We start from the raw sequence: 16,587 nt of genomic DNA on the forward strand, positions 1-16,587 counted from the left end.
TAAAAATTGCTTGGTTTAGTTTCATATTAAAACCAAACAGAACAGTCAACCAACCAGCCTTTTTTAAGTTGAATGTAAAAGAAAGCAGAAAGAGTGGAAACATATGAGGAACAGTTAGCATATGACCAACTCCCTGATTCACCTATAGGCACAAAACTGACTCCGGACTTGTGATTTCAAGAAAGGGTTTGGAAAGCTCAGTATTGGAAAATGTGTGTCCCACTGATTGGAAGGAGAATGGGTGGTCACATTTTTCTTTTTTTCATGAGCTTATATTTGCTTTCTCATCCATACTTAATTATTTAACTTCAATAGGTATCAAGAGGGCTCCTGCGTGTTATTGTTAAGGATAAGATATACCTAAGTTCACATCCCAGCTCTACCACTTACTAAGTGATTTGACCCAGTAATCTACATTTCCTCAAACATAGAAGGAAAGTCCCCTCATTATGAAATTGTAATAAGCATTATATCAAGAAGTTTATGGGAAAAGACCAGTGTAAAATACAGAGCCTGTAGATTTTAATTGATAAGTGAATATTACATATCCTGGAAACAAACATGGTTCATTACAAAAATATAATTTGACATCTCAGTAGATTCACTTACTAGGAATCATCAAGGTAAAAGAACTGTCAAGAATTAATAATACTGCATCAAAACTAAATGTTTATCACATAAGTTATATTTATGCGATATAACATTTATATGTTATTTGAGAGAACTAAGAGATCATTTATCCATCCCAGGATGAAATGATATCATATTAGACTTCATAAGTGAGTTATGATTCTGCTTTTCATGCTATATATCTACCCATCCATCCATATGCATTATCTAAGTTTTTATCTATCCTATTAGGATTGCAAGTGCTGACTGGTGTGGCTCAGTTGGTTGGATGCCATCCCACAAGGCAAAGGGTTCGCAGCTGGGGCACATGCGAGAAGCAGCTGATTGATGTTTCTCTCATGTTGATGTTTCTTTCTCCCTCCCCTTCCTCTCTCTATAAATAAATAAAATCTTTTCAAAAAAGAATTGAAAAATGCACCTAAGTAAATTACAACAAAATCTCAAAATACAGTTAAAATCAAGACAACTTAACCTCTAATCACCATCATACATGATCTTAATTATCTCTGAAATTTGGGAGGTCAAATATTATCACAAAACCTAGTCTACGGTTTCAGTTAGAATTACTGATGAGAAAATGCTGATCTACTATATAAACACAAAGGTGAACTGACTGCATATAGTTGGGGCTACCAAATGATTGCCTTAAGAAGTGTGTGACTAAGAGTATTGTTGATTTTTATGCTAGGAGGTTGGGAACTAGAAACAATGGCTAACTTGGTCCCAAGCATTGTGTTCAGTCTACTGTACACACAATAATAAACATCATTATCTTCAAAGACAATAAAACTTTGAGTGAATTAAGAACACAAGCAACAAAATTAGCTGTTATCAGACTTTGGTTTATTGTAAAATTTAGCAAAGTTTTTGATGTAATCCCTGACCCCTTGCTCTGAAAACAAAAGCAAAAACATTAATTATTGCTTATTCTTCCCCCCTACTTTATTTGTGCCACTGTAAAAGAAGGGAGAAAAATCATTGTAATAAATAAAAATAGAAATGTAGGAAAGAAAGATAAATCAGTCCAGATGAGAAATGTTAGGAGCAACAGAAATATCAAGCAGTTTCAAAATATGCATCTTTTTTAAAGGTTGTCATGTAAAAAAAGTCACACCAAAAATATAGCAGCAGAGAAGAAAGATAAATACTAGTTAATTGCACACCAATCCCATGCAAAAAACTGGGTCATTAGCCAAAGCAGTAGTATTCAGAATCCAATTTGGGATGCTTGTGCAGTGCCTGGGAGTCATCTATTATGGAGCTATCACTGAACTGGTCCAAGTCCGATGGGGTCTGATGGCCTGGGACATCATCTGCCAAAGTGTCCAGATAGCTCCCCACAGAGATGCCATCCAGCCCATCACTGCCGTCATGTAGGCTGTTGTAGCTGCCATGGAAGGAGGTGCTCTGACTCTCCAATAGACTGCACAGGCTGCCACTGAGACTGCTGCCTCGGCTCGTGATGGTGGCTTTCTCTTCAATCATCCACTTGATGGACTCAATGCTCTCATTGATAATGAGCAACTGGCGCATGAGCCTGACATCTGTGGCTCTGAGATTAACCTATGGAGAAGAGAGAGAGGGAAGGAAATTATAGTTAGTCGACATTCCTGAAAGACCCAAAACTCAATTGGGTTCAGTCTTATTCAGTCCATAATTTTAGGTTCATAGACTAAATTCACTTCATCTCAGGATGTTTTGAAAACTGCTGACCAATGGTAGGAGTCATAAAGAACTCACTTCCTGCCAGACACATCAGGCTGCAAAAGGGACAACAAAACTCCGGCTGAATCCCTGATCAAGAGGCCTGGAAATACTGTATTGAACTTCAGGTTCTCAGCTAAAAAATGTATTCTCTCTCTGGCCTGATTCAGTCATTTATCCAAGTTTACTTGGGAATATGTATGTGGATGCTGAGAGGTAAGGAGAAGAGAAATGTCTGGAATTAAGGAATCATCATACCATCCATGTAGCAGCTTCTATTTTTTGAGTGATAATGTGACAGCATTGTTAAAAAAGCTTGACATTCATTATAGCAACTCTGTACCACAGGTATTATTATTTTCATCCCCATTTTACAGATGAAGAAAAAGAAAAGAGTTAAGAGTACAGAATAGATCTGTTTTCTTTGTGGCTGTATTGACATAATATTGCTGAATTTATGTCTAAGAGGAACCAAATTGCTGTAATATTCCCTGAATCCATGAGAGTACCAATATACTAGACTGATCTACCTCACAAGATGAAACGTGCAGATATTTTCTGTAGATCTGTCTATTTGCTTCAGATATATCAGGGGCAGCCCCAACCAAAACTGGGATATGATTCTCTTAGAAGGTTCTAAAACTCTCCTAGGTGCCTTCTAGGTATGTATTTCTTCTGATAGTTTTAAGTTACTTTGGAGAAATAGGTCTTCAAAGCCACAAAGCAGAATATCTTTCTAGATCCTGCACTTCAGTGGGAACATTTCCTGACATCAAAGACGTGGCATTTCTGGGGAAGGTGGGAAAGGGAGGCTGCGCCAACACTCAGGGTGCCCTTCAGAGTCACTGGAGTTGGAGAGGTTGGGCTCCTCTAGACTTCAGTGCCTGGACTGGGAGACAGGGGCACATCTGGCCACTAGCGGTCCAAGTCACACTCGGAAGTCACAAACATATGGTTTCAAATGGATTCCTGTCTTTTCCGTTGGAGTCTTTCTTTAACCCATGAGGCTGGGTTTTGCTAATTCTCTCCCTAAGATCCATGGCTAATTCAGATTTGTGGGTTTCTAGAATTATCAAAGGCACTCAGTCGTGAGTGATTCAACCCACAAGGGAGAAAGGAGCCCATTGTCTTCAAGTGTGTGCATTCATTTTTGTAGAAATAGTTCCTGGTGAGGAGTTAATTCATAACTGAAGGAAAACTTTGGATTTAGTGAATGTGATGAACAAACATTAGGAGGGATGAAATTTCTACCAATGCTTTCAAAAAAGTAAGATTACATGTTAGAATATATATATGCACAAACACAAAATGCACAAAGTCCAATTTAAAACCCTTAATTTTGCCAGGATATTCAATAAAGTGCCTAGTGATTTCATTATTTTCCCTGGAAAAAAGCAGTGAAAATAAATTCTCTGGAAGGTAACCAGTGAAAATCATTCCTGGCTGAGGCATTCACTAACAGAAGGATGTAAACTAGTAGGTTTTGAGATGTTTTTCTACTTGTGGTGTCATCTCAGTGACCTTGCAGTGACCTGTTGGGGAAGGAGTCTTTCTGGAAGTTTATGTTCAAATTCACTCATAGACCCCATGAGCCATCAAGATACTGTAATGCAACAAATATTTACAAATCAGCAACAATTTGCCTAGGTCCACTGAAGGGCCTAGAAAATCAGTATGAGCCAAAGTCTTACAAGATTTTTCAGTTAGGCATCTGTAGCTGATAAAGCTCACTGTGCCCACTGCAGTAATGGTTCCATATAAATGTGGCCATTTCCCAAGTGGTCCCCAAATGAACTACAGCTGCCCTTGTTCACATTTCCACCCTGTCCCATGGAAATACTACAGCTCATGCTCAGCTCTGGGTATATTCCCTGTTGTTCTCCTCACTTGAAATATTCTACTCTCTTCCTCCATAAATCCTCTCCATTCTTGAAGTCCTAGACTTCCATCAAGCCTGCTTGCTGGCTCCAGCATTCTCTGCAGTCTTTTTAGTTTGGATCTCAGTGTATAGCTTAATTTTGTACTGTATTATATTGCTACTTATTGTTGTATCATCAACTACATTTGAAGTTTCTTTTAGAAAGAAGACATGGCTCCAAATCTTCTTCCATCTCTTCATGTGTGTCCTAAGCATTGACTGATTTTGTTTTTTTAGAAATAGTCATCATTTTAGGATTATGCCTATTCTGAAACGTTCAGCTGTTAAGAATTTTTCAGCAATTTTGTCTGAGTCACACAGTGGCTGCATCAAATATAATTTTTTAAAATTTTATTGTACAATATTGCCCTGCCTGGTGTGGCTCAGTTGGTTGAGCATCATCCCACAAAGCGAAAGGTCACCGGTTTGATTTCTGGTCAGGGCACATGCCTGGGTTGCAGATCTGGTCCCCACTGGGGCACATGCAGGAGGAAACTAATAGATGTCTCTGTCCTTTTCTCCCTCCCTTCCCCTCTCTAAAAAAAATATTGCACAATATGAATAAGAGGGGAGTAGACTATGAAGTAACAAAAGCTTCCTTTGACCGTGAATGATTTATTTAAATAAAAAAATTCTTTTCTTCTGAAAGCAAACATTCACAGGCCATTGAACCACTGTTGGAGAAAAAACTGACGACAGTTGGAACATGTTGATCTGGCTGATAATGATTACAGAGTTACTGTGTCTAATTCTCTGTCCTCTGTCCTCCGGGTGGTGGGAGAGTAAACAGCTTCCCGCTGTGGGAGCACTGGGCCAGCCGGTTCACACGGCTGCCTGTCCATTTCCTGGAGCTCCAGGCTGCTTGCTCCATACTTGCTGCTTTCTCCTAGTACTAAGGTGTGGTTATGCTACTACTGATGAACCTTGAAAGTATGAGCAATCCACCCCAGGACTAAATCACAATGTCACCTCTGTCTCCAGTAGCTGCCCCACCTTTCCTCAATATTATTCATGTCAGTCCTTATAAAGTCTGGCGATTGATTAAGAAGGCGGTACACTTAAAAAAAAAAAGAAAGGAAGGAAGGAAAGAGAGGGTAGACTTGCCCTGTTGGCAGGGAACAGTGCTGTTCTTTCACTTGAGGCTTTGTAAGGTCCTGTGGCTTTACTTCTTATGGTCTGCATTTGTGTCCCCACTTTGGAGAAGGGGACATGATATCCAATCCACACATCGTATTTCTAGTGTTTTGCTCCCTTCATAATATTTATGACTAGTTGACATCATTGTGTATATCGTCTGTTTATTAATTTTCCATCTCCCCCATACTGATGTGTGTATATGCACAGAGTACTCAGGACTTAGTGTATCCTCTTCACCCCTCTGTGCCCAAGACCTACAAGAGTGCTTGGCATATAGTAAGAGTGCTTGGTGTATTACTTACTCAAGGCTAAGTAATTGCTTCAGATTAGGCCATCCGTCAGGAACGTCCCTCCCTTGGGTTTTGCTGTGGGCTGCTGAAATGTGACTTGAGAGGAAGGAAGGAGAGTTTCCGGGCAGAGCACTTGCGCACTGAAGCATTCCCAGCATGCTGTCCCACTCCTATTCATTCATAGGATTCAAACACTGAGAAACTGGTGCAAGGTAATTCCTTTTTTAATACACAGATTAGGAGATAGTATCTCTGAAAGGAAGTGGACTTTAAGGTATGAATCACACTCCAAACATTTCTGTGTTTGTTCTGAGGTGATAACCTAGCACAGCACAGGTGTTCTGTAAACACTTGGTGAAATGAGTTAAACAAAGGGAATACACAAACAAGTAGGATATTTACAAAAAAATATGGTTTGTACTAATTGATACAAAGAGATGTGGATGTCCTTTCCTCTTCTCCTGTTCACTCTCCCCCACTCTGGCCCTTACAGATGTTGAAATGTGGTTCATCTTCATACTTAAGTCTCTCATGCTTCAGGGCTGTAGCATAACAGGTCTTTGTACTCTAGACTGAATAAATGCTGAAATTGCATTTCATTTTTAAACAGTTGGATATGAACTGGGTCTATGGTAGAGCTTGAAATGAGGGGTCTGGAAAGAGCATATGTTCCTAATAGTACACTTTTCCAGATCTATGTTTTCTTCCAACTATCATTTTAATACTGAGAAAATACAAGGTTATGAACTGGCTCAATGGAATCAAAGACAGAGAATGCAGTCAAATTTTCAATTAATAAGAGAATCAACAAGTCAACTTGTTTTGTGGTGGCATGTGAGGAGCATGGTGCAGGGTTCTGGGCTGCCCCTGTCGCTGCCTCTGTCCACCTATGTGGCCTTTGGGCAAAGCTTCCAGGCACATAGGACCTGAAAACAAATTTGTGGTGTTTTATGTGAGCTGCAGTGGATTCAGTGGACATAGTAAAGCAGTCTTACTGCTACCCAATTGTGAAGACTTAATTGGCTGAGGAACCCAGCTACCCCTTTTGTCTGCCTTTGGTGGTAAGGTGTTATTTGATAAGCAGATTCTGCAGATCTGATCACCTCAGTATTTCCCTCCATTCTGACACTGTCTCTGATTCTTTGTCATTCCCGTGGCCATTTGATTACTAAATTGTTTTCTGCTATGAGAAAATTCTGCAAGTTATAGAGAAAATAAGTTGTATCAATTTTGTTGCTCAGTGTCTCCAGCAAAAGATTTAGCTGATACTCAGGGCCACAGCCAGAAGTTTGGGCTCTATGTGAATGATAATCACCTGTGGTAATTGTAATTTTAGCTCTCACCATTTGGGTTTAAATAAAAATCATATTGTGTTCTGCCCCAAGATAAACATATATATCCTCTGTAATATGCCTATACATTAACTGGTATATGCACATGAACTGCAGAGCTATATTTTCAAATAAGGACATTATTCACTCTATCTTGTCATACCACAGGCTTGGACAGCACTGTGTTCTTATATCTCTTTCAAAGCTCTCCTTCACTATTTTTATCCTTTTATTTATGAGACTTGACTAACGAGGTAAAAGCAAGCCATCTCTCTTAGTTATCCAGTCCGACTGCAAAGTCCATGATGTCCATGACCTAAATCTCAAATGTCCAGCAAGCTGTAATATGAATGAGAAGGGAAAAAGACTACTTTGCAAGCCAGTCCATAATAATGTACAAGTAGAAAGGAAAACAGATTAGACTTGCCTTTTAATGTGATGCTCTAATCCTACTTTCAAATTAGAGGCAACCAATCAACATTTTTTTTCAGCTATGTAATTGGTGGAAGCTCTCTTTTCTAGCCATATTTATTTCTAAATATACAAAAAACATCAAAAGCATCTCTGTATACTAAGTGAAGGAGCTGTTTAAAAAATGCTTGGAATATTGTTTTTCCAGCAGTTTATCCCAGTTCATGTGCATGTTCACTTTACCCAACCTTATTGTGTCCAAATTTGCAATTTCTTCAAATTGACCACATCCTCAATTTGATGATCACAGGAGATTTTCTGCCTACCCATCCTTAGAATTTCTGGCAGTCTTATTAATAGCTTTATTTATATAAAGCACTCCTTGCTTTTCTCAGAGGATCCATAAGCATATTATTGCCTCTGTGCTGTCTCAGGAAACATTGTACATTTCCACCTACTGTCTTTGGTTTGGAATGCTTCAGGAGAGACGCCTTGAACAAGTCAGTGCTATTCTGCCAAAGTTTTCCTCCACTTTCTCAGCCAGTTCAAAATGTATAGCAAAATTTGTTTCTAATTGGGCAACAGAGGATTCCATTTTTATATCAGTCAGCTTTGTCTCCCTTTATTTGTGTTGTTTATATGTGGAATTGAACAATGACTAAAACGGTTCACTCTTTTCCCAAGCCCTTATAGAAGAGTAATTTCCCCAAAGATTAAATTACATACATAAAAAGCTCAGCTGACTGATGGATGTTGTTTTGATAAATCAGAAAGCTGCATCTGGTTTATTTGAAAGGCACACATGTGACTTCTCTGAATCTAAAACATAAATTCCTACTACCAGTGCTACTCATGAGCCCTGCGGAGTTCTGCTGATGAGCCCTCTGATTATCAAAGTAACAGAGGGAGATTTTCAGTCTTGCTCCATCAGGGTTTAGGTCCAACTGATACTTAGTTGCCTATGAAGTCAATTCCCTTTCCACGTCCTATCTAATATAGTGGAATTGTTTCCCTGAGTGCTTTCACTATGTACATGCAAAGTGGAATCACCTGGGCTGAAGTTCATTTGGAATAATGTAACAGACACCCCACCTTTGTCCCAGAGAAATTCACACACACAGACCAGTCAAGAAGTGTTTCCACTAATTTTTTATAAAAATAAATGTTCTTTCTGCACTGGTATTTTTCTAATTTAGAACTTAAGATAGTCTTTTTACATGGAAGACAAGTATACGGTAATGTGCTCCTCTGTAATATGCACTAGCTGTGCTTGCACTGGGGGAATGGAAGCTACAAAGCCGTGTGCTGGGAAATGCTTATCAGCTGGTTCCCTGGGAAACTACACACACACACACACACACACACACACACACACACACACACACACACTAGAAATTGTACTGATATAGATGTGCAGCGTATACTTTATAGGTACTACTAAAATATACAGTGCCTACCTTTAATTGTAAATTTCAGATAACTAATAGATTTTCAGGAATGAAATGCTTTTGTTCATTTTTGTTAAACTGAACTGTAGGTGCTGTAGTTCAACCACAATTTAACAAATAGAATTGATCCTACTCCACTGACTCTCTTTTCAATAATCTTCTGTCATTAAATCTGATTTGTGGTCTTCTGCTAAACTGTTTTTCACCCTAGTAAAAATTATATTTGTTAAACTGAAACCTGTTTCGCCTGCAGCACTAATTACGATGTCCAAGCTTTGCTGGTTGGTCAGTGGTGTGAGCAACTTTGTGAAACTGGATAATAGTTTTTGAATACATGAAGAATATTTCCCTTTCTGTGTGTACTACTGATAGAGTAATAGCTAAAGACACAACCCCCTTAAAGCCTAATCTGCATTATTAACATTTTCCCTATCACTGTTTTGTGACAGAAAATAAAAGGCAAGTCCTGTTTTTTAGTATTTTCTAATTGCTGTGCTGTAAATTTTCCTACCACAGTCAATTTCACACTACTAATGGGATATAACTACACACAGGGCTGGTAGGAGATTTTTGGTAGCACAGCATTCTGCAGTATTTTCACCCTACAGAAACAATAAGTGTTTTGAATAGCCTCAATGCAGTAAAATAATTACCAAGTGATGAATTCTGAGTATTGATTACTTTAGTTTTCATATAACTTATTAACTTGTATGTTTATATAAATACAAAAAGGTTGGAAAAGTGACTGTGATTAAAAACTAGTTCATAAAACAGACAATTTAACAAACAGCTCATACAGGCCAGTAGGAAGGAGCTCTAATATACCACTGAAGGTGCTGAATAAAGGCTTGCCTGAATCCACTGTACTTTTTTTAAGTATATTAAAGATTTTTCAGTTTCCCCCTTAAGGCATTTATTTTCCTATACAGGAATAAAAGCCTACCGTAATTTTATCTTTTCTTCTAACCACAATTTGAGGAAAACATCAAGGATTCATACCAACGTTAGTATTTTTTATGTCTAGATTTGAAACTCACTTCAGTAGTTGTGTTTTTATAATTTTTGAGGGATAGATTTCTAAATATGCAACACACTTCTCTAGATAAATATAACCAAGCAGAATCAAGTATAAACAACATTTCTAATGCATAGTTACTCAGCAGTGCACTTAAGGGTTGTTGAAAGAATAGGATCACGGTCCTCCTCCCTTTTTTTTATAGCTCCACACATCCCTACCCACTCAAATGCTTAATCTTCTCTTTCAGTAATTTTTTGATGTTCAGACTAGGTTTCTATCAGTCATTATGCCCCCTTTCTCTTTCACAGTCTCTCAATTCTCTTTCTAATCTGCTATCTGCAGCGGTAGGGCAGAACTGAATTGCAAAAAAAACTGATCTTTGCTCTTCTTGGAAATTAACATATACTAATGAGTAAAATTAAGCGAGGAAGCATCCTCCCTAACACAATAAAGTGCATGGGCCTTGCTCCCTAGATCAGTGCTTCTTAGCTTTTAATACACAGATCAGTTTGGAATCTTGTTCAAATTCAGATTCTTTCACTAGTCTGTCATCCTGCATTTCTAATAAGTTCCCAGCTAGTGCCAGTGAAGGTAGGCAACCTCTTCAATGTCTCCTAAGAATCCCCTCTCTCCTGGTCTCTACATCTTTGTGTAGTTCCCTGTCCTTGTTTGCAACCTGATCTATTGACTTGTTCCTATGGAACACAATAAGGAGAAGTGGTGGGACATCATTGCTGAAAAAAGTAACAAAAAGACTGTGGTTCCTGTCTGGGGCACATTACTTGCTCTGGTGAGAGCCATCTGCCAGGCTGTGAAGTGTGCTGTTGTGTGATCTACATGATAAGGAACTAATGTCTCTGGACAACAGCTAGCAAGAAACTAGGCCTGCCAACTGCTACTGGCTGTGTGGGTGCACTTGGAAGCAGATCCTCCCTGAATTCAGCCTTGAGGTGACTGCCGCCCCAACTGGCAGGATGATTGCAGACTTTTGCTAGGAGACTCTGAGCCAGAGGAACTCAGTTAATTGGTGCCCAAACTCTGACTCACAGAAGCTGTGAGATAACACGTTACTTGTTTACCTTGCTAAGTTTTAGAGTCTTTGTTATGAAGCATGAATAAGGAATAAGGAATACACCCATGAATGTTTTTGGTAAATGGACCACATTGAGTGGCAAGGGCCTAGAGATCTTTTTACTTGTGGATAATTTTGGTTAATAGATGATGGACCATTCTGTTGATGAAATCTTACTCTACTGATACATTATCATATAGTTTGAAAAAAGTGAAAAATAGAGTAAGTAGGTAAATATTTATTGATGAAGACAAAAATGTTCATGGGCAGTCAAGGTCTTCATTGAGGGGGCCATTTGCATCTCCCACAGCATAACCTTTTTTCTTCCTAAGGAAAGGCGGTTTATTACCCTGAAGGGGAAGTGATAGGCTCAGATATAGCACAAATTTTAGAACTATTAGACTGAAAATTTAAAATAGCTATGATTAATATGCCAAGGGATCTAATGAAAAAATAGACTATATGCAAGAACAGTTGGGTAAAGAAAACAGAGAGTTGAAAATCCAAAGATTCAAAATGAAATGCTATAAATCAAAAACACTGTAATGTAAATGGAGAATGCCTTTGATAAATATAGCAATAGGCTGGACAGAGAGAAAGAGAGAATCGATGAGTTTGAAAATAATTTAAATACTCTGAATGTCTCTTTAATGAAATCCTTAGCTGGGCCTAAGAGAATCAGCAAAGCATTATTTAATTATCTATGGGATTACCTTTATGTGACCTGCCATTTACTATTAATTTGGCCAGATTTATGAAGTTAGAAATTGGTTTATAGATCTATGTCTGGGAGACCTGAAAATGACTTCTGTCTAGCTAAAAAATAATCTCAAAGGTTATGGTTATCTTTGTCTTTCTGGACATTAAACACTTTGTCTCTCACTTAACAAAATGATTTCATGTGTCTTTTTGAGAAAATATATCAAACTTTCCTCCAGTTCCCTTTTGAACCAGCTGTATCATTATGGGAAAGTCAGTACAGGGAGATCCAACCATAAACTCCTGACCAGGCAGTGAGGATGGGTAGTCAAGCCTTAGGCATATAGCATCTTTAGCAAAAGGTTTATCTTTGCCTTAAGCAAACCCTGTCCATTATTTCTTTGCATTTAGGTTAACCACACCTTTGAAGTAAGGATAACTACTCTGAAGAGAGCGCATAATCTTGTTAACTATCCTGTAATCTAATCCCCACCTTGCCTGGGGAAAATAATCTTCCTTTGTTCCCTCCAGAACTTCAAATGATAAGAGCAATTGCAAAACTGCAATTCCCCAGAGAATTTGAGATCTTGCTTCTCAGCAATTGTCATTATTTTTGGCTCAAATTAACTGTAATAAAAATTCTCTACAGGTTTGGACATTTTCCATGTCCACACCATCTTGCTGGTTCTCTCATTAAATGAGCTAAATAAATCTGCGACTTGTGCTCTCTCTGTTTGTATAAGAGTCATGTTTTCATCTTTTCAAAAAGTACCCTTTGCTCACCTGCTAGAACTAGTAAAACTGAGTTGCCCAGGAAGAGGCTTCTGGAGTGAGTGAATCACCAGTAGCAATAGAATTTAACCTTTTCTGACTCAGTTTTCTTTGAATCTGGTTCTTTTTTTTTCTGATTTGTTTAGTCTCTGTTGTTTCAGATTCTTGGCCAACAACAAATACATTAGTGGGTCTGTATTGCTTGTCTACTGGTGTGCTCAGATCCATGTGGAAAATATTCTGTCCCCACTGATCAAGTGTGTGACCTTTTGGGAATGTGTGTTCTGTGTTTTCCAATGCCATGTGCCCAGGGTGATAGGATTAGAGTTTCAAGTCCTGTTGATGGTTGAGCATTTGAGAAACACCTTTTACTGCTTATGATAAAAAAATAAAATATTTTTCTACTTTTAGAGTATATCAATCCACTAGATTATAAAGTCTACTTTTAGAGTATATCAATAAGTTAGATTATAAAGTCTTATAACTTTCTAATTATAGAGGCAAATAAATACTTGCAAAAATTTAATATTTCCCAGAATTTCAAGAAAATAAAAAAAGCTGAACTCTAATACACTGAATGTACTGACATTTTAAAGAAAAAACAACAAAAAACATTCCTTACAGACAATGCTAGCTCAGAAGCATTTTTGTAAAAAATCAAAGGGAATCTTTAGAGAGGAATTGGTTTCATAAATTTAGGTTATAAATGGGTAAAGCCTTTTTCTTGGTTTCTTCAGTATGAAGAATAAGCATAATTTAATTTAATTTTTTGAGATTGGTTTTATTTTCCAATAAAGAGACTAGTTAATATTAACTTCCTAAAATGTTTTTTTAAGATTTTATTAATTTATTTTTAGAGAGAGGAGAAGGGAGAGAGAGAGGAAAACATCAGTGTGTGGTTGCCTCTCACACACCCCCTACTGGGAACCTGGCCCATGACTGGGGCATGTGCCCTGACTGGGAATCCAACCTGTGACTTTTTGGTTCTCAGGCTGGTACTCAATCCACTAAACCACACCAGCCAGAGCTAACTTCCTAAATGTCTTATACTAGTTTACTGATAAGCTATGTGTCTTCTCTGTATTATGTAAGCATAAGAAAATATGCAATTATGTATTCTGCTATATGTTAAATTATTATTCTTAGTTTTTTAATTCAGCTGTAATTATTTTCTTTACTGTATCAGCTTAAATATAATTTGTAAGATATTAATTTAGAACTTAGACTAATATCAAGTTAATAAACAAAAATTTATAAATATCTGTGTAATTACTAAGGAGGATAGAATATTGAAACACAGGTCACCAATTGTCATCGACATCTTTGCTTTTTATTTTAATAGTAATAAAGTGTATTTTTGGATCATTTTAACGATGATTTTGCCATCAACAAAGGTGTAGAAAGTATGTTTTTGGCTGTGGAGAACTTTTAATGCAGCATGTAAGCTTTGCTGGATTGCTAAAGGGCTTGTTTATGACACTGATTATAATTTCTCTCTGAAATATGAGTAAATTTGATTAAAAGTTATTGCTTGTCTGGGTAGTTGAGACTACACTAGGAATAATCATAAGAAAGAACTTTAACCAAAATATGGTTTTGTGTATCAAAGAGGAGAGTATTTTTGCTCTTAATCAAAATTGTTCCGTAATGTGAAAGGAGACAGTGAAGGACAGAACTTAACTTGAAATAGAATTCTAGACACAAAAAAAATTTATTTGCCTTGAATTATAATGTCTACAAAGAATAATTCTGAAAATAATAAAATTTATAGAAATGTGCGTAAAATTTGCTCAGTTTAGATGAACTTATTGGGAGATAAATTTTCATACGCGCATGTGAGTAAATTACTGCTAAATATATTAATGCAAAACTAGAACTATTTTTTTTGCCCTCTGTTGGAATAAAAAATTGGTTTAGAAGAATTTATTTTGCTCAATTTAGTTTGCTCTTAGGTATAGATAATAAAAGATTATTCTTTTTGTGATCTGCCCAGATAGCAGAGATTCTTTATCTAGCCTGAAAGTTTCCTGCTTTGTGCTGACTCTGACTTGTCCTGTCTTAAAAAAAAAAAAAAGGAGGGGGTGGTTACTTAATTATGTTGAAATCTTACTCTAAACTGTAATCATTCATTGTTTCCAGACACATATGAAAGTGTTTTAATCAAATAATGAAATCTACTCAAATAATACTTAAAACCTTTTAATTTGGCCTTCCCAAGACAAAGCCCTAAATTTAGGTAAAAAAATTAAGATATCTTTTACTCCCAAACTATTCTTTGAGGTCTCTGCAAGGACCCCCAGGTGAGTGCCTTAGAAGAAGACTGGTAGATAGTAGCCATGGCAGTCTTAGTAAATAACTGGGCATGCCTGTGTTCCAATAAAAGTATTTACAAAAACAGGCAAGCTGGATTTAGGCATTCTGTTGCTGTGGGGTACCAGTCTTACAGGTTTGTTTTTTTTAAAGGCACTTCCTAGTGAATTAAATGCAGTATATCTTTCCTAACAGACTATTTGCCCTCTGCTCCTCTATTTCTTCCTGTATCCACCTTTTCCAGCCTGATGGTTCACTTCATTAAAAATTAAATAGCCCTGACTGGTGAGGCTCAGTGGGCTGGGCATTGTCCCACAAACTGAAAGGTCACCAGTTTGATTCCCAATCAGGAAACAAGCCTGGGTTGCAGGCCAGGTCTGTGGTTGGGAGCATGTGAGAGGCAACTGATCCATGTTTCTCTCCCTCTCTCTCTTCCCCTCTCTCTAAAAATAAATACATATCATCTTAAAAAAGATAAATAAATCTTTAGCATATAGTTGAGTTATCTGTATGAGTCGTGTTTTGACATTTTTTAAAATTTACTTTGATGAAATCAAATACTGGAGCCACAGATAGAAATCTGTTAGACTTGGCGTGAATGCATTGGGGCTCAGAACAGTATAGATAGTGCAGATGGTATACTGTAAGGAACTTAAAAGTGTTGTAACAAAACTTTCTGTTAAGTTTCTGTTGCTAATACATTAACTGCTTTTTATCTTTATTTAGTCACTTCTTATCTTCTATGTATTGCATAAGAACACTTGATACCCTAAATGTAATATTCCAAATAAGAATAAGTTGTCTTTTCAGTGTGAACCAAGGTAAATTCTATGAGGAAGGAGTGGGTTTGTTGGTTATTTCCAATGGGTTTATCTCTTTGATTATTTGTGATTCAGCATATACCAAGTATTGTGATGATTCAGAGCTCATTATCTTACTGCAGTGTTCACATTTTATTTCCCACAAATAGCTTAATGATATCTTTGGCACTTGCAGATTATCAAAGGCTAAATTTATGTCTACTATCTTGTAGTCTTTTAGAAATTAAAGTGCTTAAAATATCCCTTTGCATGATACTGTTTTGAAAAATTGTTTATTTTAATGAGATTAATTATAGTCATTAAAATAATACCACAGAAAATATTATATTAATTTTTCCAATATAGTATTCTTCTAGAACTTTACTCTAATTAATGTAGATTATTTTACCTGTGTATGTGAGTTTTTTCTCCTACGAATGTGATGTAATTTGTCATGTTTATATCTATATTGACCCATTTCCAACAGAAATAATATGCAAAGAAATTTAAAACAGAGGTGATGGCTGATTTATTTGTTCACACAAATGATGCCCTGAGACCCAACTACCAACTGATGATGTAGTTAGTGAGAATAGAAAGGAAAATTTTGGTTCTCGTCTTGGTTTCATTAATAACTTAACCTATGAATTGTAGCAAGTTACTCAACCTAATCTTCCCATGCCTCTGTTTTCCTTTGTTAGATGAGCATATTGGAGGCCATCTTTAAAATTCCTTTGAGCCCTAAAATGTCTTGATTCTTGGGTATAGCTAATTAACAGTGAAAGATCAGCATAGAATTTATTAAAAGAGAGAGAAAGAGAGAACAAGGTTTATCTATGTGTCCGATAGAGGATAGCTGGAATGATCTTCGAGTCTGATTCTGAGTGATGACTACATTGGTAGAAAGAGTTTACATATGAACAAGGGGATTTTTCAAGATAGAGAATTTTTAAAGATATGGGAGAAACAAACACATAGGTGACAGTTGAAAGATAAATGTCAAAGAAGTGGTAAGCATAAACAACTCTAATGTAGTAGGTCCATCTTG

The 16,587-nt window shown here is 37.0% G+C and overlaps 1 protein-coding gene across 1 annotated transcript in view; it reads right to left on the minus strand.

Annotated features, from left to right (window-relative positions):
- Positions 1 to 1,456: 1,456 nt before the first annotated feature.
- Positions 1,457 to 16,587, minus strand: part of LURAP1L (leucine rich adaptor protein 1 like) — a 44,188-nt gene continuing 29,057 nt past the window's right edge. Inside the window, exon 2 of the mRNA XM_045840538.1 lies at positions 1,457 to 2,193. Within this exon, the coding sequence (XP_045696494.1) occupies positions 1,819 to 2,193 (375 nt within the window). The 3' untranslated portion in view covers positions 1,457 to 1,818. The remainder of the gene's footprint in view (positions 2,194 to 16,587) is intronic.

This window comes from Phyllostomus hastatus, unplaced genomic scaffold (genome assembly GCF_019186645.2).
Source record: "Phyllostomus hastatus isolate PE091 unplaced genomic scaffold, TTU_PhHast_1.1 phas_contig_34, whole genome shotgun sequence".
In the NCBI taxonomy this organism is placed as follows: Eukaryota; Metazoa; Chordata; class Mammalia; order Chiroptera; family Phyllostomidae; genus Phyllostomus; species Phyllostomus hastatus.